Source organism: Lagopus leucura, unplaced genomic scaffold (assembly GCF_019238085.1).
Source record: "Lagopus leucura isolate 7727_CA_CO unplaced genomic scaffold, USGS_WTPT01 Super-Scaffold_760, whole genome shotgun sequence".
NCBI lineage: Eukaryota > Metazoa > Chordata > Aves > Galliformes > Phasianidae > Lagopus > Lagopus leucura.
This window is the reverse complement of record NW_024962257.1, coordinates 5,216,409-5,242,861: the sequence shown is the minus strand read 5'-3', so window position 1 is coordinate 5,242,861 and position 26,453 is coordinate 5,216,409. Positions and strand designations below refer to the sequence as shown.

The 26,453-nt window shown below is 46.2% G+C and overlaps 1 protein-coding gene across 2 annotated transcripts in view; it reads left to right on the top strand.

Moving 5' to 3' along the window:
- The window catches only part of CACNA1H (calcium voltage-gated channel subunit alpha1 H), a 121,872-nt gene that overhangs the window by 39,168 nt on the left and 56,251 nt on the right, over positions 1–26,453 (top strand). For both annotated transcript variants that reach the window (XM_042864868.1, XM_042864869.1), the window contains 3 exons: positions 1,009–1,101; positions 2,956–3,745; positions 7,662–8,074. In XM_042864868.1, the coding sequence (XP_042720802.1) occupies positions 1,009–1,101; positions 2,956–3,745; positions 7,662–8,074 (1,296 nt within the window). The remainder of the gene's footprint in view (positions 1–1,008; positions 1,102–2,955; positions 3,746–7,661; positions 8,075–26,453) is intronic.

Sequence of the window (26,453 nt, the reverse complement as noted above, 5' to 3'; positions counted from 1 at the left end):
AAGTGGCAAGAATTCATATCTGACTTCCCTGAAAACATTTTGCCCTGATGCTCCAGGTGTGAAGAGAATGTTGTTTATTCACTGCTTTGACAAGTGCTTTGTCAGCCTGCTTTTCTGTGCTGTCCATATAGACAGCCATCTGTACTGCTCAGTCTTGATCCTTTCCTTGTTCCCCACACACAGTGATGAAGCAGACTGATGTTTCAGTTCCATCATTGTAAGCATAGTTAAACTTGGGAATGATGCCACTGAAATTGGAGGCTGCAGGTAATTCTGTGTTTTGTGCTAGGGGTGCATCAGTGCAAGTAAATTCAGAAGGAGCTTTGATTTTATTGGAAGTTGTGCTGGAATTTCAGCTCTAGCACCACTAGCAAGACGGCACTAGAAGTTTGGTATGTTTTATCTAAATAAAAAGTGTAAATTACATGGCAGCACTCGCTTTGCTCTGCACACAGTCTGTGTGGTGTTAATTAAATCCTCAGCTTCTTTCTTAGGAGAAGGAAGATTGAGAAAACAAGCATGAACTCAGTTCTCCGTTTAATTAAAGTAACTCTTTTCCATTCGGATGCTTTGCCACTACGATGCTGGCCATGCAGGTGTAGTGGTGAGACAGTAGGTATCACAAAGAGACCAGTTCTGTAGAAACAAATTTGGCTTAAAGCCTTAGGAGTTTTACAGGTAGTGCTACACAACCTGGAGCTGAGGTGGAGGCCCGGATCACCGCACAGAGAGACTTCTGCTTTGTTTGTAACCTTTCCTTGGTATTTATTTGCACTGGCTCTGAACCAGCGTTTCAGATGTTTTATTGTATTGTTTTATCATTTTTATTGTGCCAGATTTATGTAGAAAACTCAGGACTGTCCTTTGGTTTATCCTGAGTCAACTGGGAATGGAAGTGCAGCAGATCTGGGTAGATCCTGAGAGAAGCTAAGGAGTGACGAGTAGCAGAAGACTGATGTTTACTGACTGACTCTTGTTCTCACACTGTCTTTCTCTGTCTTCCTGTAGGTTATAACCCTGGAAGGATGGGTTGACATCATGTACTATGTGATGGATGCACATTCTTTTTACAATTTTATATATTTTATATTGCTTATAATAGTAAGTATGAACTGTGAAATGCTCCTGTTCCTTGTCCTTGTGGGGTAAAGGTGTTCCCCTTTCACAGAGGAGAGCCAGCTGGGATTTGGGATGGGAGAACTTCCTCCCACCCTAAAGTCTAATGATGCAGGCTGTGATTAGTGCTTAGGGACAGGTTATTGGCTACAATAGGCTCTGTCCTTTTTGGTGTCATGTGTGATGCATAGTCACAGCTTGTCAAGCCATATGGTCTTCCTTCCTTCATAGTCTACTAGTCTTGCACTTGTCACCTTGGTATGTCCTAACAATTGTGCCTTGGCCAAGCAACTGCTGATCAGAACAAAAAGTAGAGGAGATACAGCTTTTCTTTAGATTCCTCAGCATGCCAGAGGGAGCTTATATCAATGAAGAGCACTCAAAAGAGCTGCTGAACTTCACATGAGCCTTTTAAACAAAGGTAATAATAGCATTACAACTTTTTGAGGTCTTACAGTGCTGTCATTTCTAGAAACAAAGTGTCATTCATTGAAGGAGCTTGAGGTTGTTCTCAGAAGCTGCTACCCTACATTGGCAAGGCTCTTTTTCTGTTTTATAAAGGGCACAACCTTCCCCAGGGATCTACATCTGTGGAAAAGAAACATTTAAGTCAGGAGGAGTGCAGGGGACAAGTTTCATGTAGATGTCAAGTAGGACATGGGGTAGGGGCATTTCCAAGTATTTTTATGACTGAATATTCTTTATATAGAGCTCTGTCCTTGCCTCTGTGGTTTTCTGTGTGCATCAGGGCAGTGTGAGAGATAGTGATAGAGCATTCTGAAGCTGGTGATGTTTGAGCCTTTAGCAATGGGCCATGCATAACGGAGAGTTACACTCCACTCTCTTGAGTTCTTTTCTACATATGGATCCTTGCAGAGAAGCCATCTGACTAACCCCCAGGTCACTGGGAGTTGGGGTAGGCACCCTTGCTGCTTCTGAAGCACTCTCCAGGCTGGTATTACGAACTGGAGAATAGCACTCCCATTGGCTTCCCCTGAGATTTTCACCAAACAATGGCCCAGATTAAATCCATGCGTTCCCTACCAAGCCCAGCACAGAGGTTTGGCTGTGTAAGCCCTGGCACTTTCTTGACGTCAGTCCCTTTCACATGTAAGGGGAGTGATTCTCTAAGGGGAATATTTGACATTTTCCTTTGGCTGATTTACGAACTCAAGTGATGAAAAGCCGGTTAGTGGACTCACCAGCTGAGGGGAGGGGTGTAGTCCTAGGTCACTTCACATTCCTGTCCTTGGGAATTCATTTTGAAAGCCTGCTGTCACCTAAGAATTCATCAGTTCAACCAGTCAGTAAATCAGGCCTTTCTAGGAGCACCAGATCTCCTAGAGATAAGTTTCTCCATGTCAGAAAGGTACACGAGTACAACATTACAGCACATGAACCCTGATCCTCCTCCTTGAAAGGAGGATGCCCTATGTGGGGTGTGAAGTGATAGAGGGAGAGAGAGTCTTGGTACAGCACAGATTGGTCTTCAAACCATCTTTTCTTGCAGATTGGCTGGGTGCTTCCTAGTGATCTGTTTTGCTGTAGTGACTGATTATGTTGTGTTTCATGCACCCTGCATTAGTGGCAAATGTCATCACTGCTGAGAGGAGGAAAGTGGCGAAGGCTATTGTTAACAGCTTTCTTTGCCACTGCCAAAATAATTTACCATGGTTTAGGAACAAATTTAGCAGCTTAGGCTCATGTTGACATAACATTTGGTGAGCAGACCCCGAGATTTGGCACATTTGGAAATCGCAGGATTTCTAAGAACGCTTCCAGCACGGGCAGCATGCATTGCTTTGTGAAGTCCCTGCTAATTCCTTTTGTTTTCTCCAGGTTGGTTCCTTCTTCATGATTAACTTGTGCCTGGTTGTGATAGCAACACAGTTTTCTGAAACAAAGCAGCGGGAGAACCAGCTGATGCAGGAGCAGCGGGCCCGTTATCTCTCCAATGACAGCACAATTGCCAGCTTCTCAGAGCCAGGTAGCTGCTACGAGGAGCTGCTGAAGTACATCTGCCACATCTTCAGGAAGGTGAAACGGCGGACGATACGCCTGTACAACAACTGGCAGAGCAAGCGCAGGAAAAAAGTCAACCCAAACAACACCACAAACGGGCAGAGCCGCCGGAGCAAAAAGCGCATCACCTCCATTCACCACCTCATCCACCACCACCACCACCACCATCACCACCACTACCACATCAGCAATGGGAGCCCGCGGGGGCTGCGCTCCAACCCGGAGATCTGCGACCTGGAACTCAAGGTGATGAAGCCTGGTGGGCAGCTGATGCTCCCTTCTCCATCACCCAACTTGCAGAGCCCCGCGCCTCCTCCAGACTCGGAGTCTGTGCATAGCATTTACCACGCAGACTGTCACGTTGAAGGACCACAAGTGAACTGTAAGTCTTCCAATGCCCCTGCAAGCATTAAACTCACTACTGGACTCTCCAACCATGGCAACATGAATTATCCTACCATCCTGCCTTCACCAACTAGCAAAGCCAGTTCTGTCCCAGTTCCCAAAGGAAAGAAGAATGGCAATTCACCTGTGGCTGTAGTCAGTAGCCCAGTAACTTTGGGCACGGATTCTTATGGGAAGCTGCAGCAGCTGGTAGGAGAGCATGGTAAGGACAATTGAGCTGATTTTTTTTGCTTGAGTAAAGGGCAAAAGGGCAGATTGCTCAAGAGAGATGTTAAGGATAGCCAAGGAGGTTGCTGGAGATGAAAGCTGTTTTGTGCTATTTGCTATTTGAGGTGATCACAGAAGCCAGAAGTAGGACAGGTTGAGAGACTGACAACTCTGTTCCTGCTAGCCTTGCATTTGCTGTCACTGGGTAAAGCACAGTATGAGATGATGTAGGCAATGACTTCAGACCCCTTTCCGTGGTTACAGAGTATGTATTTTTGAGCTTTTCTTTGTGCTTTGTGATATCCTGAATGTTCTCCCTCTGCTCCCACCCAAGCGCAGATCAGTGCAGCCCCTGGAATTGAAAAAGTGTCTTGAAAAGGAATGGTGTGTGGAAGCTGGTGGGAGAGCATGACGTATAGGAGGCATAAGATGTGTAAAACAGGGAGGCGTTGAAATAACCTACAGCAGATACTTCCAGAGACCCCCTGGTGCTGCTTTGATGGGCTCTGAGGCCCAAGGTTTCTTTTTGAAAGAAGGAGGAGAAGGTTTGGAGGTAGGCCTGCGGATACCGCAAAGGCTAGCTCTGTGTTAGTCCTGAAAGGATGCATGTGAGAGCAGGAGCACTGCAGCTCTCAGGCTTCCCCTCTTCTTTTTCACCAGTGTAGAAGAAATGTAGGACTGAGTGTTACTGCAGATTTGGAGATCCATTCAGTCTGAGTGAATAAAAAACATGTTAGGGACTCTGTTGTACCTCTGTCCCATCCTTATCTCTACAGACTGCAGCCACAATAGCACTGCTAGTTAATGCAGCTTTATCTCCACTCTGATATAAATCATCCACTGCTGGAGTAGTGATTATGTGCAATTCTTAGGTTTCTGTTTTGCATATTTTCTCCAGTTTTGCATATTTTCTCCAGTTCTCAACAAAGCTGGAATCAAAAATAGTCTTAAGCCCTCAGAAAGTCAAAAAGATCTAGCTTCCATTTTTATTTTTGATATCTTTAACACAAACTCGTCATCTGTTTTTTTCAATGCCTGCGTTTTCCAAAACCGTTTATCTGCTTATGCATGGACACAAATATTTGTCCTAGTGATGTGTGTGCTGAAAAAATACCAAGCCTAGCTTGGGGGAGGTCACAGTAAAGGTTGCTTGCCAAATAGGTTGGTTGGCTTGTCTTTGTTAATATATATTTTTTTTTAAGTGACCATACAAAAGGGTAAAGTGGATTGTTTATAGAAATTGCCTTCGGCAGATATTTCTGTACTTTTGGAGCTTAGCAGAAGGGCAGAAGGGCCAAGGTTAGTGTTCCAATGTTCTTCCGTTGTTAAGCAAGGGTTTTATATGAATCACTGGTACATCTTTAACTATGGAAGTTAATGAAGGTTATTATGAGAATGTGTATTTACCTTGAGATAAAAGTCCAGGCTCACAGAAGTCTGGAGCTGGGAAGCCAAGGACGAGCAGAAGAGCTGTTGCAGAAGGGAGTGCTCAACTCAGAGATTTGGTCCTCTGTGCTCACAAGAGGATCTGCTGCTGGGGCTCTCTCCAGGAGAATGAATCTCCACATCTCAGCTAAGCCTGCAACGCTCCAGGGCCACTCCATTGAATTTGCAGATTTTCACGTGGCCTCTGGTGGTTCTTCAAAAGCCTGAGGTTAGATGGAATTGCTATTAATAATGGAGCTATAATACCTTCTTTCAACGGGGCATTTCAGCCCAGAGGACACGTCAGTGCTTTAAACAAATCTGAGATTGTTTTGTTTCAAGTGTGATTATATGGAGGAAGCGGGTGGTGGTTGCAGCAGCTGATGTAGCACCGTGGGCAGCACAGGGGCTGGGAGAGGAAGGAAGCCGGCCACGTCCATCTGGAGATCTCAGTGTACGAATGCCCAGCTCTTCACTTCCACAACTCCAGCTCTTTCCAGGTTCTCCTTCCTGCACCTGCCACAGGCCTGAGTCCGATTCACTTCTGCACCACATCCCTTTTTGTACGGTGTGAATGACAGACTGTCTTCCAGGCTTTGGGAGGATCTTTAGGTGCCAAGCATCTTAGGTCAACTCATGGTTCTCCATCCCTGCCTGGACTTAGCAAAACAGCCATGCTAAGTCTCTGTGCCAGGCAGGGAATGTGACTTGGGCTCACAAGCTGTGCCTAACCCTCCTGTCCTCCACCTCTTTGAGCAAAGGGCTGTTTCACTTAGTTCTCTCCCCACTCTTACAAGTCAACAAGCAGAGTCTGTTCGCCGCAAGTTTTGTGCAAGGGGAGCACACAAGTGATAACTGAGTACATTAAGGAGGTATTAGCAGCCAGGGCACTCTCAAACCCAGCTGGAAGCAAGGTTGATGTCTGCTGGGAAAGATGCAATTGTGGGAGAGAGTATTCTCTTCCCTTCTTTTGTTGTGGAATTGAGCAGCATAAAGTACAGCCTGTTCCTCTGCATTCTCGTGCCCTGCAATGCTGTGAGGTTATTTTAGCAGGCAGCCAAGGAGACTCTGGTATTTTGAAGACATCTGTGGCGCCAGTGTTTTTCATACAATTTTTAACACTTTGATAGCATACAGGATGACTGGTGAGCCCACTGCCTCTGTATCCATGCTCATGGGTCCATTCTGCAGTGTTTCCTCATCTGACCAATCCCAGTCAGAAATGCCTTGCTGATGTGCAGCGCTGACCAGTGCTGCTTGCAGGCTGAACAGGGGGGCAAATATTTCTGACCTGCCTGGTGTCTGCAATGTAAAGACCAGGAGGAGGTCTGCCCTCTCCTACAAGACTATTTTGAAGGCCACTGATATCTGAGTGACATTCAGGCAAGTAAAATATATTCTGACTTTTGTCACCACCCAGCTTTCAGTCTAACAAGGTGCTGGATTTTGTGGGCTGTTGCCTTCTCTTTGAAGACGTCCTCAAGTGTCAGCCAGGAGTAGCTGAAATCAGCAGCATTAATGCTGGGTGAGCTCCAAGCTCCTGGGACCACAGCCAGGAGCATCCACTCGGTGCTTTCTGCATGGTGTCCCTGAAATGCCTCCATGTGTACCCCCTCCCATCTCCAGGAAGGAGCATTTCCCAGTGGAAAAGTGGCATTTGCACCTTGTTTTCCATCAAGGAAAGTGTATGTCGATTCCTCTTGGCTTTTTTTTTTTTCCTACCATTAGTATCTGGCTGCTAAATATGAGGAAATTGGGGATTTGGTTCCTGAATGGGAGGAAACAAAATCTGATTTCTTTTCCACCTGATTCATCCTCATGATGCCTGCCCACGTCATCACTGTGCCCCAGCCCCATGAGGACAGCCAGCATTTCTCCTCACACCACAAAACATGTGGTGATGTATTTGATTTTAGAACACCCTGAACACTCAGTCCCCTGCCTCAAGTAAAGAATACACCTGAGCTTTATTAAAAGCTGAAGGAGGGATGAAGGAGAGCAAAGGGACTACATGACTCCAAACTGATCTATGGTCTGTAGCCATCTTTGGTTCATTTCTCCCTCTCCTTCCTCATTATTATCTAAATGGAAGCGCTACCTAAATTGGGTGTAACAGCTTGATAGCACTCAGATCACCGCTAATGATGCTAACTTGGTCAGGTATAATCAAAAATAATTGAAAGTGAGAGGTGTGTGGGTCAGTCCTTCCCAAGCAGCGGAGCACAAAATGGCCATCACACTGCAAGGAGAGGTCCCTCAGCCCTGGGACAGGGTTGAAGCGTGGAGTTGGGGATTGGATAGAGCAGAACAGAGGGAAAAATAAGGCGGATCGAGAGCCGCTTGGTAAGATGGAGTACTGCAAGGCTTTATTCAAGGATGTAGCAGAAGCCACTTCTGCTGCCCACATGGGGATGCAGAGGGCATGGCCGCCATGTTGCAGGGAGGCCGTGGGTACAAGGAGCTCACGGTGCGCTCTCCCATTGCAGGTCTGCGGAGGACTCCCAGCCGGCTGTCGGGGCTGAGCGTGGCCTGCCCACTGCCCAGCCCGCCGGGCGGCACGCTGAGCTGCGAGCTGCAGGACTGCCCTTTCTGCGCCAGCCTCCTGGAGGACCCCGAGTTCGCCTTCAGTGAGTCCGACAGCTGCGACTCCGACAGCAACGGCATCTATGAGTTCACCCAGGACTTGCGGCACGGTGACCACAGGGACCAGCTGCAGCAACAGCGGGGCAGGAGGAAGAGGAAGAAAAAGAAACCCAAGGAAAGGAACAAGGTCATCCGCCTGTGGAAGGCATTCGGCAGCAAGCTGAAGAGGATCGTGGAGAGCAAGTACTTCAACCGAGGGATCATGATCGCGATCCTCATCAACACGCTGAGCATGGGCATCGAGTACCACGAGCAGGTGAGTGCAGATGGCCTCAGCATCCTGGAGGGTTTGCTGTGCTGGGTGCTTGTGTGTGGCAGCTCTGTGGCACGGGATGGCTGTGGCAAAGCCATGGTGGAGAGCGGGTTTTGTGCAAGTTGTAAACGCCAGGTGGGACCAAAGCATGATCCTGATGGCATGTATGAAGCAGAAGCATTTTCATGTGTGTGGAAAGCCTGGAAGGTGGTTGTCAGCACCACTGAGGTGCTGAGATGAAATGCACGTGTTAGGGCTGGGCAGCTCACGGGCTGACTGTGAGTTATCTGCTGTGGATTATTCATAGGAGCATGAGTTGTTCTGGTGGAAATGCCCCTTTGGTCTATGCTGGTGGTGTGTGGGTACCAAGCTGCTCCTCCAAGGAGCTCCACCTCAACCCATCCAGAAGGATCTCCTTTGACCTTCAAATAAGAACTTTAGCTGTCAGGCAACGCTAAAAGCAATGAGGGAAAAGAAAAAAGAAAAAGAAAAAAAAAAAAAGAGTTCTATCCTGAAGGCTCCAGCATGTTTAATTTGATATCATAGGGTGCAAAGTAGATCTTTCATTTAAGTGCTTGGAGGGAGGAAAGAGGAAGTCATGCTGTTCCCAGTATTAGTGTGAACGTGGCGATGGCAGAAAGCAGTGCTGGCAGCCGAGGACAGCTTGTCCTTGCTGGCTGATGGGAGCCACGGTGGGAGAGGGAAGTGAGTCATTGATGTCTTCAGCTGGTCACTCTGGGGAAGGCTATGCTTTTCTGTCTAAGGCAGAAATGGTTGCTTTCAGCTGTTTTCCGAAGACATGCTCTGGAGTTTCTCATGCTGCCTTTGCGTTGGGTGTTGAAAATATCCTCAGCAAGGCCAGTAGATCCTCATACTCATTTTCTGGTTGGAGGTTCATCCTGTGTTCCCACAGGTTTCCCCTGCAGGGTAAAGAACACGACAGTATCTGTAAAGCTGTTCCCCCTCTCTGACACTGTCTGCCCAGGAATGAGGAGGAAGGGCAAACAGTAGCATGGTACACCAAAAGGCAGGATGCTCTGCATTTTTTTCTCCATCACTTTCCTGAATTCAGTTCTTTTCAGGACTGTGGCAAACAGTCCTCCAAAGTGTTACTCTTCTATTCTCTCCCTGCTTAGGTGTTTTGAACGGCCATATGCCCATACTCTGCTGTCTGAGGCATATTTTCTTTCAGAAAAGCGAGTACTCAGCTGAAACACATGAACCTCAGCTGTGCAACAATAAATTAGTTCACGCTTACAGCAGAAAGAGTCCAAACTCAACAAAGCAATAGCTGTTACTGTCAGCTTTCTGTCTGCTTAGTTGTTCCACAAGTTTTAAAATTAGGAAGTACACCTTGTCAGTCACCTTTGAATAAACCATTCACTCCTCACAGCAGCTGCATTTCTGCATGGATACCCTTTTGTCAGGCGGTTACACGTTTGTCAGTCCTTGGGTATTGCTGTGATGGGTGCTTGGGGAAAGCTTTAGGCACGATGCAGAGAAAGCCTGGGGATCACATGGAGTCTGTCCACAGTCACTTGTACAAAGGCAAATTGCAATAATTACGTCCTTGCTGCTAATGAAGGAAAACTCTGGCCGGCAGATTTTTATGGGATCTTACCTTGTAAAACATTTGCTTTAAGCCATCTCAAAACCAATGGCAATAAAGATTCTGAGCCTTTTGGCTAGGGAGCATCAGGCTTGTGCCAGCTTTGTTCGCAGGCACTGCCCAGCTTGGGTCCAATAAAAAGGGGGGAATTTTGAAGTGAAACCTGTAAAAGTTTCTCCACGTGCTTGCCTGAAATGTGTCACTCGTGCCCAGCAGGGATAATGAGCTGCAGAGCTGTCAGAACCCATGCTTGATGCACCTCACCCAAACACTCTCCCATCAACAGAGTGATGACTGAAAGCAAGAGAAAATGGCTCTGAGCTCCTGAACTGCTTGGCACAAAAGTCTGGGGCTTCTGCAAGCAAAGCAGGGTGATTTCAGAGCCCACAGTTCTTCTGGTGTGAGAATTGGTTGTGAGGCTTGAGGTGCAGGGCTGGCTTTTTGGGAAGTTAAGGAGAAGATGCCTGAGCAAAGCTGTCATCAGCCTGCAGGGCGGTGTTGGAAAAGGGGGGCAGGAAGTTTAAAAAAAAAAAAAAAAAGGCTTGTTTTGGTACAGCATGCTTTGTGCCAGGATTAAGTTTAATTATTGCTTTCTGGTTGGTGATTGAGGGATGCTGCCATGGTGCTCCATACCTCTGCTTAGAGCAGATATTAGAAGGTGTGAAGGTGTGAGCATTCTCCAGGCTGTTAGCCAGACACAGGCATTTCCATCATCTCCTTCTCCATTCTCCACAGGGCAAACCTGGAGGCCATTCCCCCAAGGGTTTAGGAGCTTGTCTACAAGGCAAGCTACCCTATACTGTCCTCCTGGCTCTCCTCTTTCTTTGCCTCCCTGGGCTGTTCAGTGTTACCAGTAAGCCACATTCAGGGGCTTGCTGTGGGGAAGCCTCCTGTCCTCTCAGCAGCACAAGCTCTGAAGCCCTGCAAAATGTCATCTACCATGGAGACATTTGCTCTGGGTAGAGCAGTTTAAGCAAGTTCCCTGGTTCTGATTCTTGCCATTTGTTTTACTGAACAGTCACTATATGGCTGTATTAAACTGGGCTGCAATCAGTGCAACAGCCACAGAGAACCTCCCTCCCCAAACCTCCCCAACTGTAAGAAAATGCACAGTCCCTTTAAAAAAACGCATTAACAGCTGTTTCCTTTTCCTTTCTGGCTTCTCAGACTTCAAGGACATCAGTCACTTGGCAAATAGATGGGTGCATTGCATGCCTTTTTAGCTGAGTGATGTTCCAAGTCAAGGCATAGGTCCTGTGCATGTGGCCTGGGTGGAGGGCACTGAACAACACATAGCATGGAAGAGAGAGCAGTACCAATCCTCAGTGCGTTGTCTTACCTCTCATCCTGGGACATGACAGCGCTTTGCAGAGAAGTCGCATGGAGCCCTCTTGAGGCAAGCAAGCAGTATCGTTGTCCTTCCCTTCTTGACGGAGGGAATCAAGGTTGCAAGGTGCCAGGCTGGAGGAAAAACCTGATGGTTCTCATCACTTTCCTGCTGGCTCTCATAGTAGCTGCAGGGCAAGGTGCAGCGCCTGTGTCACAGCAGAGCTTTGGCTGTTCTCTGTCTGCACTGTAGCAGCCCCTGAGAGAGACCTGTCTATATCCAAATTCCTTCAAGGCTTGAATGTGCATTTTTATGGGAGTCTGAAGCTCCCAGCAGTCTGCTCACACAATTACTCTGCCTGCTCTTGGCTAACACAGCTGGCACCACCCCATTTAATGCCTGCAGCCCTTTTATAATACTCTCTTAGGTGAGGATCCTGTCCTTTGGCTCAAGGCACAAGTGAGATAGCAACAGAGAATTCATGGGGAGGAAGAGAAGCTGGAGCAGCTTTGCCCAGAGCTGTCCTTTAGCAGGCAGCTCTTCCTGAAGCCAGACTTGAGGATTATATAGCAGTGCAGCCCGTGTATGGCAGGAGGTCTGGGTAGCAGGAGGCAGCTGATGAAGGCAAGCGAGTTTCTGTGGGACATCAGTCATTAGCAGCAATCGGATCCTCCCGCACAGTGCATCCGCCCGGTTAACAGCCAGCAGCATCTCCAACTGCCAGGTTGTACAAGGCTGGTAATTAGGAAGTTACAGGATGCTGTTAGTTAGCATCAGCACAACTTGTATTTCAAAGGTTAATTGCCTGCTTTGGAGTTTGTTTTTTTTTTTTCTTTTTTTTCTTATGCTTTATATATTTCTCTATCTCAAGCACAAACAGGTACTCCCACAGATGAGAAAAGCCAAGTACAAAGAGGAAGGCAATCCTCACATTAATCTTCCAGGCAATTTCAATAAATTGGATGATTTTATTGTGCGTTCATTGCAGCTGACAGTTCTCCAGGGTATCTGAGAACGTGCCATGGTACTGCAGTAACCAGGCAGGAACAGTGCATTCCAAAAACATGCCCTCTGCCATGCCACTGGGGCAGTGTGAAGCCTGGCACAGAGCAGACCTGTTTAGGAGCCAGGTGTCTGAGTGCCTCTCTGACACTGAAAACTGGTAGCTTGCTGTCTCAGTCAGCTCCTGCACATGCTTCAGTGCCTGGTCTGAAGAAATAATTGTTTCATTTGGCTTCTGCTGCAGGGTCAGTTCAGCCCTGGCAAAGGGTGGTGGACTCAAATCCTTCTCATCTGTTGTCAAGGCCATGATAAAGTGAGACGAGTTCAGCCCTGCTAGGAGAACCTGATTCCCCCTCCCCCATTATCTGGCAGAAGGACAGAATCCTGTTCGTTTGTCCAAGAGCAATGCTGGTGATATCTCTCCTTAAAGGCGAGCTCCAAATTCATCCCTGAGGGCCCCTGACTATTCTAAATTGTTAGAAGAGACCCCTACTTGGCTTCCCAGTGGAATTTGCAGAAGTAGCTGCTGATACTTGTAATGATTCCACATAAAAGGATCAATTTACATCAAATGGCAGTAGAAATGCTATTTTATATTCACTTCTCAGAAGAGAAGTACAAATTAGTATTTGTTCCAAGCTATTGCTGTTCAAAGAGCTCCTAATTGGTTTTCTGATCTCTCACCCATGGCGTGTCTCATTCGGAGCAGCTGTCTTCGCAGTAGGTTGGAGATGACCTTAGTGAGCACCCAGTGGTCCATGGTTTATCAGTGTAAGAGAAGTATTGGGTTTGAGTAGCACATTTTATTCTTCTGGAGTAAAAGTAACTCTGTGTGATTTAAGGTAGCAACCAGCTTCTCTGGTGAGCATTTGTCAATTTTGGCTTGAAAAATTGTTTTGGCCTGGAAAGCTCAGCACTTATTCAAAAAGCAGAATGGAACCTTTCAGCAGCATTTGAAGCAAATTGCTTAAATTCCTTTTGAGTTGTGAGTCAATAAAATATTATCCCGATCTAAGATAATGACTTTCAGCTAGTAAAACTTGTTCACTCTTCAAACTTTGTGTGATGCAATTTTAAGTACTCAGTCTGGAATTGAGGTAAGCAGATACCCAACAGCCCAACTCAGGATGTGTGAATTCAGCCCAGGGAATGCCCAGCCTGCTTCCCTCTGAGGCTTTCCGCACGCACTGGTTTGGTAGGGAGGCTTTGAGAGCATGTATTGGGTCTTCTGAGCAGAGCAATGGAAGTTCAACTCATTCAGCAAGCACCTGCTGATGGCTGAATTCCCACCATTGAGAGGAACGTGAAGGGCTTTATCTGGAGACTTTGGGGAAGTGCTTCCCATTTTCTTGTGCACCAAGATCACACCACTTCTTGAGTGCTCTCCAGACCTCATTTGACGGATACTGCTGGGACATTTCCAAAAGTGCCACCAAGTTTCTTATCCTTCCTGCAGAGTTCGGGCTGCAAGGCTTCTGATTAGAGCCAGCAGCAACTCATGGCTGAGCGCTTACACCCAGCAAACATTTCATTCCCATATCACAGGGAATTGAGGGTCATAGGCAAGAAGTGAGGTACTTGTGTCCTAACATGGCACATAGGTAGCAAATGTAGCAGTCCAGAGGCAGGTGTCCAGCTGCAGACTGGATCCCTGTCTGCTGAACCTTAGTGGCCTTCATGGCAAAGGGTGTAAATCACATCCTTCCTTGGGAAGCCTGCCTGTGAATGGTGTTCATGGAGGCTTTTCTCTTACTTAATTTAACTGATTCCTCCGCTGTTCTGTTTTGCTCTGCTGGATTGTATGTTCTTGGTATTTTATTTTATTTTTTTACTATATAAGGGCAAGCATACTAGAGATCCTTTCATTCCTCTGCCTCCTACCAGACAGGAACAGCACCTCTCCAATGCAGAAACTGAGCATAATAACTCATTTGAGTGCTGACATACTGAGCAGTCACAGGAGAGTCAGGAGAACAACAGAGCTAGTCATGGCAAGGGGAGCTTGCAGTCTGATCTGCTTCCTATAGATGTGCTCATTGGCCTAGGGGGTAATACAGAGCTATTCCCCATAGAGCTGCAGGCACATTTTTCCCCACCACCAATGGCTTAGTTCCTTCCCCTCGCTTACGCCACTAGTTGCTCTGTGTGGCGAGGGATTGACCGCACAAACGGCATCCGCTCCCTGCTGAGATGACTCCTTAAGCAGGTGACAGTAACGTGCTTCCCAGCATAAACAGTGCATGGAGGCTGGCGTTCTGCTCGGTGCCAGCAGTGGGCCTGCAGCACGTGGCCGGACCCTCCAGCTGCTTTACTTCCATCTGGGTCACGCAATAAGTCAGCTGAGCCAGCCCCAGTGCCTTCTGTGGCTGAGCCCGTTCAACTCCCATGCTTCACAAGCACGCATGATGGCAACGGGTGGTTATATATAGAATGTAGACGGATTGTTTGCATTTCAACTGGCAGGTAAAATAAACCAAGTGTAATATAGCCTCAAGAATGAAAGCAGAGTGCATTTGCCAGCTGCATTTCATCACAAAAATGTGCGTAAATCACAGCCCTGGGCAGCCAGTTTCAAATGCTGTACTGACAATGGCTCTAATGTGCTCCAAGGCTGGGAGGTTTGATACAGCTGGGCAGCGGGGTGTCTGCTTGCTGCAAAGGGAAACTGTGATAAGAGAGAGCCTGTAATGAAGAAGGTGGTTTTCACAAGCAATGAATGCGACGTTGCATTGAGCCTGTGCCTTCCTGCTGGCCATCAGTGAGTTTTACCAGAGCAGGAGAGGAACATGCCCTGGAGTGGCAGGAAGCAGGGAATGCCTTACCTTCTCCTGGGAGTTCTGCTGTTCTGCAGAAACACCACCTCTCACATTAGCTGAGGCTGTCTTGTTGTTCCCTGATGCTTCCCCAGTCTGTCTGCATCTTTCTTTGCTTTTCTTGGACTTCTTTGCTCCTCAGAAACAAGGATTGTGTTTTGTTCTGTGTACATCACCCCACCATGTCAGACTCCCAGCTTGCTGGATGTTATTACAACTAATAACAGTGGGAATGGGAACAGTGCTTTGCCTCTCTCAGCATTAGTATTTATGCCTGAAGGTTGCAGGTAGATGCTGCAAAAGCAAGTTTACATTCCAGATTCAAACCAGAAGCAGTAGAAGCGTAGCACGAGGAGATATGGACCATAACACAGGGAGACATGCTGAGAAGAGACAGGGTGGGGTGGTGCAAGATAATGCTGGGCCAAGGGCTAACAGTGCATATAGAGTGGTTGTTCCTAACTGTCAGCTGGCAAAAGAAATATTCATATTTAATATCTTTGTGCCTTTCCAACCACTCCCTGTGGAATTCTTTCTATGAAGATTTAGAAAAATATAGGAAGACTTGGAAATACATTTAACTGATAAAATATTAGGGAGTTGTAGGGAGGACTGTCACGGCACACCTAAGAGCGAAGTGGGATTACTGTTTGGCAGTCCATATGGGGTGATGACAATGTAGGCTGTGAGCTCTGGGAAAAGATTCAGTAGCATTGCTGTGTGCTGCCCATGTTCTCAGCGCTGAGGATTCGCAGGCAAAGGATTCAGGATGCCCAGGTAGCAGTCTAGCTAGCTCCTTTCACCAGAGCAGAAGAATCACTGCAAGGAAATAAGCAGGTGTGTTTACTGCTGCTGTCAACCTGAGTCATGGGTTTTCCTCAGGTTTTAACCAGGGTTCACCAGCTAGGACAGTGAGATTATCCAGAATTATGAATGAAGCTTTAAACATCTCCTTGAAACCTCCTTCTGAATCTTTTGTCACAAGATCAGGATGTTTTTATTATAACTGAATTGGAGAGGTGGCGGGGGGGGTGGAGAGCTGCATCTGAAAGTAGTGAGACTTACTCAAAAAACGAGGGAGATTTGGCATGCCTGTGTGCATTCTTTTCAAGCTCTATTTTTGTTTGCTCTGTCTGGTTTACAGCCTTTAAGGCAGCCTGAGTCCCAATTTGGGAAAAAACACTGTGTGCATAGGCCTTGTAGCAGGAAAGCTTGCTAGAACCATAATCTGCCACAGAATAGCACAGGGGCAGGAAGACCCCACGGCCTCTCCCCCGGTGAAGGCATTTAATTTCCCTGTTGTCAGATGTCCGATGCCTTTACAAATGAATACCTCCACTCTCCCTGTTCTGTCCCATGCACAGATGAATCCAAAACTTTTTACCGTAGTCCCCCAGGAGAAAACAGCAGCAGAAGTCTTTTATTTAGTTTATGTACTCCAAAGGGAATTGAGCTTGCTGCAGACAGATGGATCCTGTAGTTCTTTGGCTCTCGGCATGACTATACATGGACTTGTCTGTGCTTTAAAATTAGTTTGGTTTGAGGTGGTTTGTGAAGCATGAGTGTGCTGATTGCTTCTAGCAGCTCTACCTGTGGAGCCTTAGGACAGTGCTTACATTTCTCACTTAGCTCTCTGGGTAAAACGTAACTCACAGCAGTGCTGTTCATTCCCTGTGGTAGATGGTATGGCTCTCCACGTTGGGAGGGCTTTTTCATGGGGTGATAAATGCTATTCTGGAGTTGGAGTGTGTATACCTGGAGTCTCCCATCCAGGCAGAAACTTCATAGCTCCAATCTGTCCCAAATCCCATCAGTGAGAAACAAATTTAACCACAGGGAGCTGCTCAACATGGCAGAGAATGAGACTTCCTTCTGTTTGCCAAGGGCTCAGAGCTATCAACTGTGTTAGCTAGCATTGTTTGTCTCTGGTCACTGCTTCTTGGGAGTGCAAACAGTGTCATTTGTGTAAATGATTTTCAGCCCGAGAGTCTGAAAGCAGCGTGGGTTGCTGAGCAATTATCTTCTTGCGAATGACCTGTGTTATGGGGACCATATTTCTCATTTGTGCTAAGGTCTCTTGAACCTGCCAAAATAAGAGATCAGCATCTTGGATGTCTTTAAACAGAGCTACTGGTGTGGTGTGCTGAAGTCCTGGCAGGTACCAGCTGATATGTGTGCCAAGGTAGAAGGGGCAGACCATGGAAGCAGAGAAGGATTAAATCCCAGAAATCCTAGTTTGTGCTGAGGACTGGGAGCTTCAAACACCTCTAAGGTCCCTAGAGGTGAAAGTAGGGCTGCTCACCACCGCAACACTTTGCAGAGATACCGAAGATACACTCCTGCCTCTCATTCCCTCTCCTTTCCCTAGCTCTGTCCCCTATGCCACTTGCAGTCTCCCAAGGGTCAGGCTGGAATTCTCTTTTTTGTATCCCTTCCTTCCTGCGGCCAGAGTTCCAGCATATGCAGGTACCCACCAAAGTAGCTGGAATCCCTCCCTTGCTATAGAGTACGTGACTGAGGACATACATGCCTCTCTCTTTCTCATGCACGTGTTCTCTCTGTTTCTGAGACTGTTTAACCTGTAAGTGAGTGATGGACAATCAGGCTGAGGCCAACAGACAGATCCTGACCCTGCAGCTAATGGTGGAGCAGATGTTTCCCACCCAAGCTTGAAGAATTCCTTTTGTGTTTCAGAAATGATTTAATGCTATAGATTTCCTCTCACTCCTTTTCCCCCCTTTGCTCGTCAGGGTGTAATAGCAGAGGTGTTCATACATATTTGATCTTCTAACTATAGCATGAAATCTGCATGCCATATTTATTGTTGCAGCTGTCACTTCTCTGAAAACATTCAGTAAAATGAAGGTTAACAAGCTTGGGCTCTTGGGAAAGCATGTAAAACATCACTGCGGAGGACCTCATGTCATTACAGTGGAGTAAAGAACAGATGCTTTCTGAGTTTCTGCAGTTATTTGTCATCATCTGAAACAAATACTTTTCTAATCGTATGTTCTTATTTGAAATTCTCAAATCCCCAAATCAATATATTTTTTTCCCCTTGTACAATATACACAGCAAGTACAAGATACAGAGCCTGAAGTGATGGTTTAATAGTTTAAGAATCAGGTTGGCACTGGCCAGACTCAGTGCAGCCAGCTGTATGTTCAGATCCCAGGGGTGACCACTCACTGGGAGGTGGGCAGTACTCCATGCTATTTATTATGTGCTCATTGAAAACCAGGTGTCCAGTTTGCCATAGCTGGAGGAAGGGGTCCTCTGCTACTCTTGGGAGGAGCAAGGGCTCAGCACACTGCTCTGTGTCCCCACCATAGCCGTGTGCTTCCTTACTCCTGTGCGTGCCTGGGTTGAAGTTTAAAGTTTGGTTGATTCCAATGGAGGTTTGCTTAAATAAGACCAAATGGCTTTTGGCGTTTGCTTATCAGCTCTTTGGGTGTATTAAGTATAGGTGGTATAGAAGGTCTTGTCAGAGCCATTGGGCTTATGGCTGTCTCTGTAAAGTCTCTGTACACAGGTTTAGGTTCAGCATGGCTCAAGGCAGTTCTCAACATGAGAAGTGACGCTTCAGCCATGCTGTGGGCATCTCTGTGTCCCACTGTACTTGGGAAAAGCAGAACAGAGCCAAACTGGACCCTGGTACAAGTGCTGTGGCAGCTGGGCATTGGTGCAGGCCCAACTCTGATCCAGTGGGACTGTGCAGATGGGATGGAGTGGGATGAGCTGGGAAAGCTCCTTCTAATGATGCAAATGGAGAAGCTGTCGAGACTGATTGGGCTGGAGTGTGGGAGAGTTCAGACATATTTCTAGTAATCACATCCTTCCTGTTGTGTGTTGTTTTTGTTTTTGAGACTCTAAAATAGATTGTGTAGGAAGTTGCAAGATTTGGACTCCTCTGCCCAGTTTTGCAGATGAAGATAGAGAGGAGATAGAGCTGCTCTGAGAGGCAGCCAAATGCAGCTTCGGTGCACTTCTGAGAAACCTCTTAATGAACAAGAATTGCTTCTGCCTTGCAAACGCTCATCCCTCCCTCTCCCTATCACATCCACACTGTAAGGAAACTGGGCAGGCCGTCTTCCCCTGTGTGAATGTCCCATCACCAGCAGTTAATTAAACTCTGTGCGTTGCCGAGTGCAGCGTGTCAGTTTGGTTAACGAAGCAGTGACTTACCCCATTAACTGCAGCTCTGTGTAAGCAGTTGCATTCTGGGGCTCTCATTCCCTGCTCTCACTCCTCTCACCCCACGTTCGCTACACACCCGTAGTTTTTGCTGTGCCAAATGCAGCACTCAGAAGGTGTCGTTCTGTTTTTTTAGCATCTCCATAGAAACCACTTTGGAGTTGCAATGTTCAGGGCTTAAACAAATTTGAAAAGATTTACTCTAGTGATTTGGGTTGATCTGGTTTTAGACTGCCGGTCACCAGGAAGAAGCGTGTGTTTCAACGATAAAGTTGGGAAGGAAAACAGTGGAAGTACTCAAAGGTAGAGATGCAGCAATTTTCTGTCATATCAGCCCAGGCTGAAGCTTTTGTGATAGCAGAAAGTTTATGTGAGGGTTGTTTGGAGAGAGATGTGCCTATTTTTTTAGTCTTACACCAAAGTATAGATGAATTTCTTGCCTAGGAGGATGCCCGTCTGGGTGTGAAGCTGCCTCTTTATGTGCGGGCTCCCTCCTTCACCCTATTAACACCACCACCTCTCAGTTTGACCCCTCTTAAAAGGTTTAAATGCATACAGATTGGTGTACTTCTGATGTATGAAGTCCTGAGCCTCCTCTACTTTCTTCCTTTTACAGCTTTTAGATGGAGGGCCAGCACTGCTCAGAGCAGCCAGGATTGGGCATAGGGTTGGTGTCCACCTGGCTGGCAGCAAAGGCTGCTCTGTGCTGTGCCATGGAGGGGCTGGTGCAGAGGGTATGTTTCTGTGATCGTTTGGACCTCTGTCCCTGGCACAGCAAGCCACAGCAACTTCTAGACAGGGATGAGCTCAGAAATGAAAGAAAAATCATCAGACAGCAAAGGAGGAAGCCCCTTGCTGTGCTCGGGTGTCCAAGGGTCACGGTGGTTTCGCAGCGACCGTCCAGGCCCACAGTCACCGAGGCTCATTGCCATGGAAACACCCATCGCCTTCTCAAGCGAGAGCATTTGAGCGAGTCCCAATGTTTAGCAAATAATTGCTTGAGAACCACTGTGTATCCCATCCCTTGATACTTTAGAGGCTAAGAAATAAAGTAGTGTGACAGCTTTCGCCGCAGTCTATCTGGTTTGGAAACCCATGAGGAGGATTCCCACTGGAGGCAAATCTTTGCAAGCTCAGTTGCTTTCTCCATTGCTCACTGTTTGTGTGTGGCTGACTTGTGGCTGGTTTATTAAAGCCACTGCACTGGAGATTGCATCTTGGTTCTCTTTCACTCCCACTCTTTGAGTAAAATTGTGCGTTGCCTGTTTCATTTGAAAACTGATGTTGCTGTGTGGAAGATAGGGATCGGTTTGGCTTTTTCCTAGGGTTGCCTTACAGCAGGGGATGCCTGGCCCTGCTTCCAGGGCAGGGAGTGGATCAAAGCCCAGACAGCAGGGCCAGCTGGAAGAAGGGCCCATCTGCCTGGGCCTCGCTGCTAGAAGAGCATCATTCCTGCAGCCAGAGCCATGGCAGGGGTGTGAAATGCTGCCAGAAGGAAAACTTGAGTGTGACATGCATGAAGGCTGCAAATTAAATACGTTTTTTTGCTTTGCACCTTCTGGCAGATTTTCCCCCTGGTGAGTGCATGGTGGTGGGCTACGGGATGGCAGAGCCACATGCTTTGGTCAGGTCCTGAGCACAGCAGGCTTTGGGTGGTGGTGCAAGGCAGCACAAAGGACTGCAGAGCCTGCATCTTCCATAGGGAAACTGCCACAAGCTGGTAAATCAGAAGGTGTGTGCTGCCTCTTATACCTTTGCTTTCATCTGCTGCACAGGTCCACTTAAAATGACAGCAGCACTTAATTGCATCGCTTTGGCATTCATGACATCGGTGCTGATGATTTGAGAGGTGCTGTTATTGTTGCCATTAGCGGTGTAATTAGTGTTAGAAGACAGTCCCCTTTGCCCAACGCACCAAGGCTGAACAAACAGCTTCCAAAACCCAGTGCATCCACTGCAACAGTCCCTACTCTCAGGTGTTCAGCAGCCCTACATCTCTGGCAGCTTGGCACAGCAGCCTCATAATACTTACAATAACTTGAATTAGTGCTTCTGTTATTAGGGCTGAAATAATTGTTATTTCTCTGTCTTAGTAGGGATTTTATTTCATTACATCCAATAAGCAAATACAGTCTGGTTTTATACCCTCCCATTTTTGCCTTTTCTTTTTGATCATTGTGGATGGTTTTAATTGCCACTTTAGCGTGATGCTCATGGCTAAGAAGAATGTATCAATAATTCACTTGCAAGAACAGTGTGGCAGATCTGAAGTTCCCATCTGCCTGCTTTGGCTGCAGGCTAGAGCACCCTGGGCTGCTTGCAGCGTTGTGTTCTCAGGGACAAATATGAACTTGTAACAATTGCTTGGTTTGCTTTAGGCTTACTAGAGGGGAGGAAAGGTGGATTTTCCCTGAATTTGTTCTGCTGGCTCCCAGTGTATGTCTTTGATGCAGAGAAGAGAGGAGCTGCTGCCTGTATTACAGATGTGAATTTGCAGATAATCATTTCAGTGCTGATGAAGCTTTTGAATCTCGAGCAGCTCATGAGTGTTTCTGGAAGCTGCAGAAAGACTACATCAAATCTAAGTCTGTACCAAACACAGTCCTCTCTGGAGAACAAAAGAGCTGGAGGTTCCCACAACTCTGTTGTCCCCAGAAGATATCCCTGAGAACTGAACTTCATCAGTTTACAAATACAGAAGTAAAATGTAGCTACCCACAGTATTAGTGGCCTGGATCTATTAACCCAAGAAATCTTTTTCAGCCAGTGTCAAAAAAAACACAGCAAATAGAGCTCAACTCACCCAGTTCCTCCTCTTGTTCTAAGGCAAGTTCCATTCTTTATATATGAAGATCATAAGGAATTTCGTATCTTTTAGGATGACTGCATAAGGTGGGTGTCCTTGGTTAAAGAAAGTCTCTGCACTCTGCCTGTGCTATGGTGTCTGATACTTGTTGAGGATCATGAGAGAAACTAGACAGTTAGGGAATTAGGAAAAGAATTTGGGAGTCCTGACATTTGGCATCCAGATGTAGACACTAGACCTTCCCCTGATGAGCCAAAACTCAAGGCTCAAGTGGACAATCCATGTGAGAATTGTACCACTAAATCTTCTCCTGATGTCCACCCAACATTTTTGTTTTCTTCTATGTGAAGGTCTCTGAACCGCTGTAGGAAAGCTCTCCTAATCATCTTTTCTTTCACCCAGTGCTCAGAGTTCAATTACTGCAGATTGCTCAAGCTTCTAGAGAACTCTCCTCTCCTTGAACTTATTTCCCCATCAGCCCACTTCAGTTTCTTCTCCTTGGGCTTAAAAGTTAACTTAGTCAAGGTCTTTGTCAGCTGTAGACTAAACATACTCCCCATCCTGTTCTTCCCATCAGCAGTCCTCTGGTGTGCTTTCTTGATGCTCCTCATCTCCTAATACCAGTACACAGCCCACAAATGATGAATGCACATTATTCAAAGGGGCTCTCCATAAAGGTCTGTTAGCAGGGGATGAATAATATCTTGACAAAATAGATTTAAGTGGCCCCTTCTGAATCATCTTGGCAGTAATAGAGAGAGTGTGTCCATTTTTTGATTAAATATTTCCAGTGCCATTAGCTTGGGTGAAGTAAACAACTTCTATTGAGTTTGTCTGCTAATGACAACCCAAAGGCTTTTGATCTGTGTGTTATCAGCGAGCGAGCCTGTTGCTTAGTTGTGGGGAAAGATCATATAATCATTGCTAAAGGTGCCTCTTGCAGGACAGTCAAATTGTTTGGAAACAGTTCTATGTTCTCTCAGCCTTCGTGCATCTGCCACCTTTAATGCCCAAGGACAGAAGCTCTGATGTACAGTGCTGTAACCACAGAGACTCTGTGCACAGTCAAAAATAGGCAATTCTAGTTTGGCTGCAAGATTTTTGCAAATGAAATCAACCTTGATTTCTTGTGCAGACTCCTTTGTGTCCATTTATATCTCAAAGCAGTTGTAGCATATTCTTTGTGTCTATTCTTTGATAGCACATTTCACAATACTGTGTGCTTTGTCTTAAATTCTCTACCTCCTGAAATCCTCTGACTCAGTTTATAACTAAAAGGAAACTGTAGGCTCTAGCTCTTCTTTCTAGTTAATGGTTTGAAACGCAAGGCATTTTCAGCCCAAGTATAAATTAAAAAAAAAAAATCATGTTCCATGGTGCATTATCTTTTTAATAATGCATGAGTTGTGAAGCTGATTTGGAGCATTAGGCTGATGATTTTTGTCCGCTTCTTGTTGACTTCAGTAGAGAGAGTGGTCAAGACCAAAAAAGCTTTGCAACAGACAAGAACTGTGTGAATACAGTTCATTGTGTGAATATATAATTTTTTCATGGTGAGAGATTAGCCAAGTATATTGGATGAGAGTCAACACAGGCCTCGCAAAGCGATGTCGTGCCTCGCAGATCCGCTGGTTCTTTGAAGGGCTCCACCAGCATATGGATGAGAATGATTCAGGCTGTATAATTTCCTTGGAATTTCGCCAGCCACTCTTAAAGGAACAAAGCCGAAGTGGGATGGATGGCATCCTGCTCGCAGAGAGAAGCCTGATGATATTTAACAGCTGCTTGAGAGGAGAGGATGGACAGAAGTAACGGGTCCTCTGCTGAAATGCCAGTCACTAGGGGTGTTTTCTGATGTGCTGGGGTGGGTGCAGCCCAGTTGCCTCACTTGCACCCGACGCTGTAGAAGCAACTGGGCATTTGTCACCTTCAACTCAGGCAGATTTGCTTTTATTCTTCTATTTCGATAAAACTGATCATTCTATCAGTGACAGGCAGGCAGTTTACAGTCTGCGCTCCGGCCTCTGTCCCCAGATGGGCTGTAACAGTGCCTGATGTATGGCTGCAGGCTTTCATCCCTGGTTGTTATCTGGAGTGCTGGCTCTTTCCTCCTGAGACTTCTCCTCTAATGACTAAACCTGAGCACTTTGGGCCTTGTTTGCGGGGTTATTCATTTATTTTTTTTTATTTAATTTCAAGTCTTATTTTTTCAGCCATCTGTCAGGGCATGTGATCCTCCATCAAGATATAATCTGGCTGATTGACCTACTTTTCAAGAATAGTAGCTGTAGTTTTGTATGCTACTGCTGGTAGCGATTCAGATTGCCCAAGTCCTTTCCTCCTGAGGGTGGAGAAGGCAGCAATTGATCTAATCCAGCTTGGCATTTATGCCACTTGAAATGAAATTGCATTTTGCTGAATGAAACTGAGAAATGGAAAAGTAATACAGCAAATATGTTGTGCCATGTGGGACCTTCTGCCTGCGAAGTTTCCTAAGGAAGCTACAAAGAAGAGCTGATTATCCTTCAGAGCAAACTCCCTGACCAATAGCTTTTGTTACAAGAGATAGAAGTACGGTAGCCATGATTTCTTCAGTAGAAAACACTCCCAGGAGTCAATATCAAATGAATGTGAAGGCTTTGTACAGTAGCCCCAGGTTGTATATAACTTGGCTGTGTATATGGTCATTGCTGGATGACATTTACTCTAATGGCTTTTTTTTTTTTTTTTTTGCCTTTTTCTTTCTTTTTATTTTTTTGCATGCTGGAGTTCATTAGGCTTGTGCAGCTTCCTCCAGTCCTCCACTGAAGCCTTGTTTGCAGCTCCAAAAGGGAGCGGTACATTTTGCATTTGTTTGACAATATGCAGTTAGGTAAGAAATTATGAGCAGTGACTTTCATCCACAGAGCAGAGACGTAAAAGCAGTTCCACAGAGCATTAGAAGATCAAGTAGGTCAATTGAAAGGAAGAAAAATTACCATCAGCTACCTTCAATTAAACTATTATCGCTCCACATGAAGGATCCCATTTAGAGGAGAGCATAAAACCTGAGAGTAGAGGTGAGTAAGAGAAAAAAATTGCCATTTATAATTGCAGAGCCAGAAAGGGAACATTCATCAGTACACATGAGGAAGAGATAACTCTCCTTCTCTTTGCCTACTTATAAGTAGGGCACCCTTGGAAATCTCTCAGCGAAACATTTTTTGTCATCAGAAAGCAGAAGCTTGTCAAAGCCACACTTCTAGTAGAGATGGTAGCCCCATCTGTTAACCCCAACCCTGGTTGGCTGTCCAACACAGGGCAGAAGGCACCTCAGACCAGCAGACATCCTGGTGGCCAGGGCAGGCTTCTAGGAGCTGGGGCGTCCTGGTTCAATTTGCCGGTCTCTTTCCAAGGGCAGTGAGCTTAAGTAACTTTTATCTGCACCAACCAACCAAGCAATTTTTGCTAGTAACTGAAGCCATATCATATGAAGGCAAGGCAATTTCTGTTGTCTGTGCTTTAGTCTAGATCAGCTAAACTAGTTTGAAGTTGATTGCAATACAGTGAGAGTCCTAAGAGTCAATAACCTACATCAAGACAGTTTACAAAAGAAATACTTTACAATGCAGTAACTCGAAGGGCTACTTGCATTATTCTTCCTATGTTTTAAGGTCAAATTATGGGCAAGGAATGAAGAGGAGAAAAGAAGCCAAGTCTTAAATAGCTTTTCCTTTCCCTTTTGTCATTTCTTTTCCTCTTCTCACTTCTTTTCCCTTCTCTTTTCTCTTTTTTATTTTTCTCTTCTTTTATCTTTATTTTTTTTCTTTTCTTTTCACCATAGAAATATCAGTGTATCCCCTTTGGTCTTTGACAAGTGAGAAAAAAAATGGGGAGAAAAGGTTAAAACATGGCCTTCACATTTGCTGGCGGCCTTCTGAGCTGTCACTTGCATTCCTTGACGGCTCTCTGCTTCAGCTGTGAGCTTCTGGCTCTTCAAACTCCCTCCAAGAGAGCCTTTTCCCAGATTGTTTTATAGATGCTAGAATGAAATAGCTGTAAAGAACGAAACAGTTGCAAAGAAAAACAAGCGCACAGCTCGCAGAGTTTAGGGCAGCTCTGTCACTTCTGCTGCAGTTTCAGTCCGTACGGTTACCTTCCCTCACCCATTTCTGGTGTTAGTTGTTACTGTGTTACACTTAGGTCTCACCACAGTGCATGAAACTCCTCCTGCATCCCAGCCCAGCTGGGGCTGCCTTTTATCAAAGCCTGCAAGCTCTCAAAGCAGGAGGCTGAGCCCTCTTGCTCGTGTTCAGGTGGATGCCAACATTGGCTGTGTAGCAAGATGCCTGGGATGTGGATTTGGGAGCAGGAACACCAGCTGCTGTGAGCAGCCACCTCCAAGGAGAAGAAGGAAAGGAGAAGGGCTGCAGCTTGCACACCCACTCAGCCTCCATCAACACCCCTCTGTGTTTTACCCAACACCCCACCCTAGGTTTGTGGAAGGCACACAGCTCCAGGGTCGCAGGCTGAAGCTCACTATGAGAGTCTGCCTGTAGCATTAGCATTGTACAGACATTTCCCACATGTTCTGGCTCTTTAGAAAGAGTCAGAATAATATTTTGCAATGTCAAGCTCTCTTTAGCAGTTTC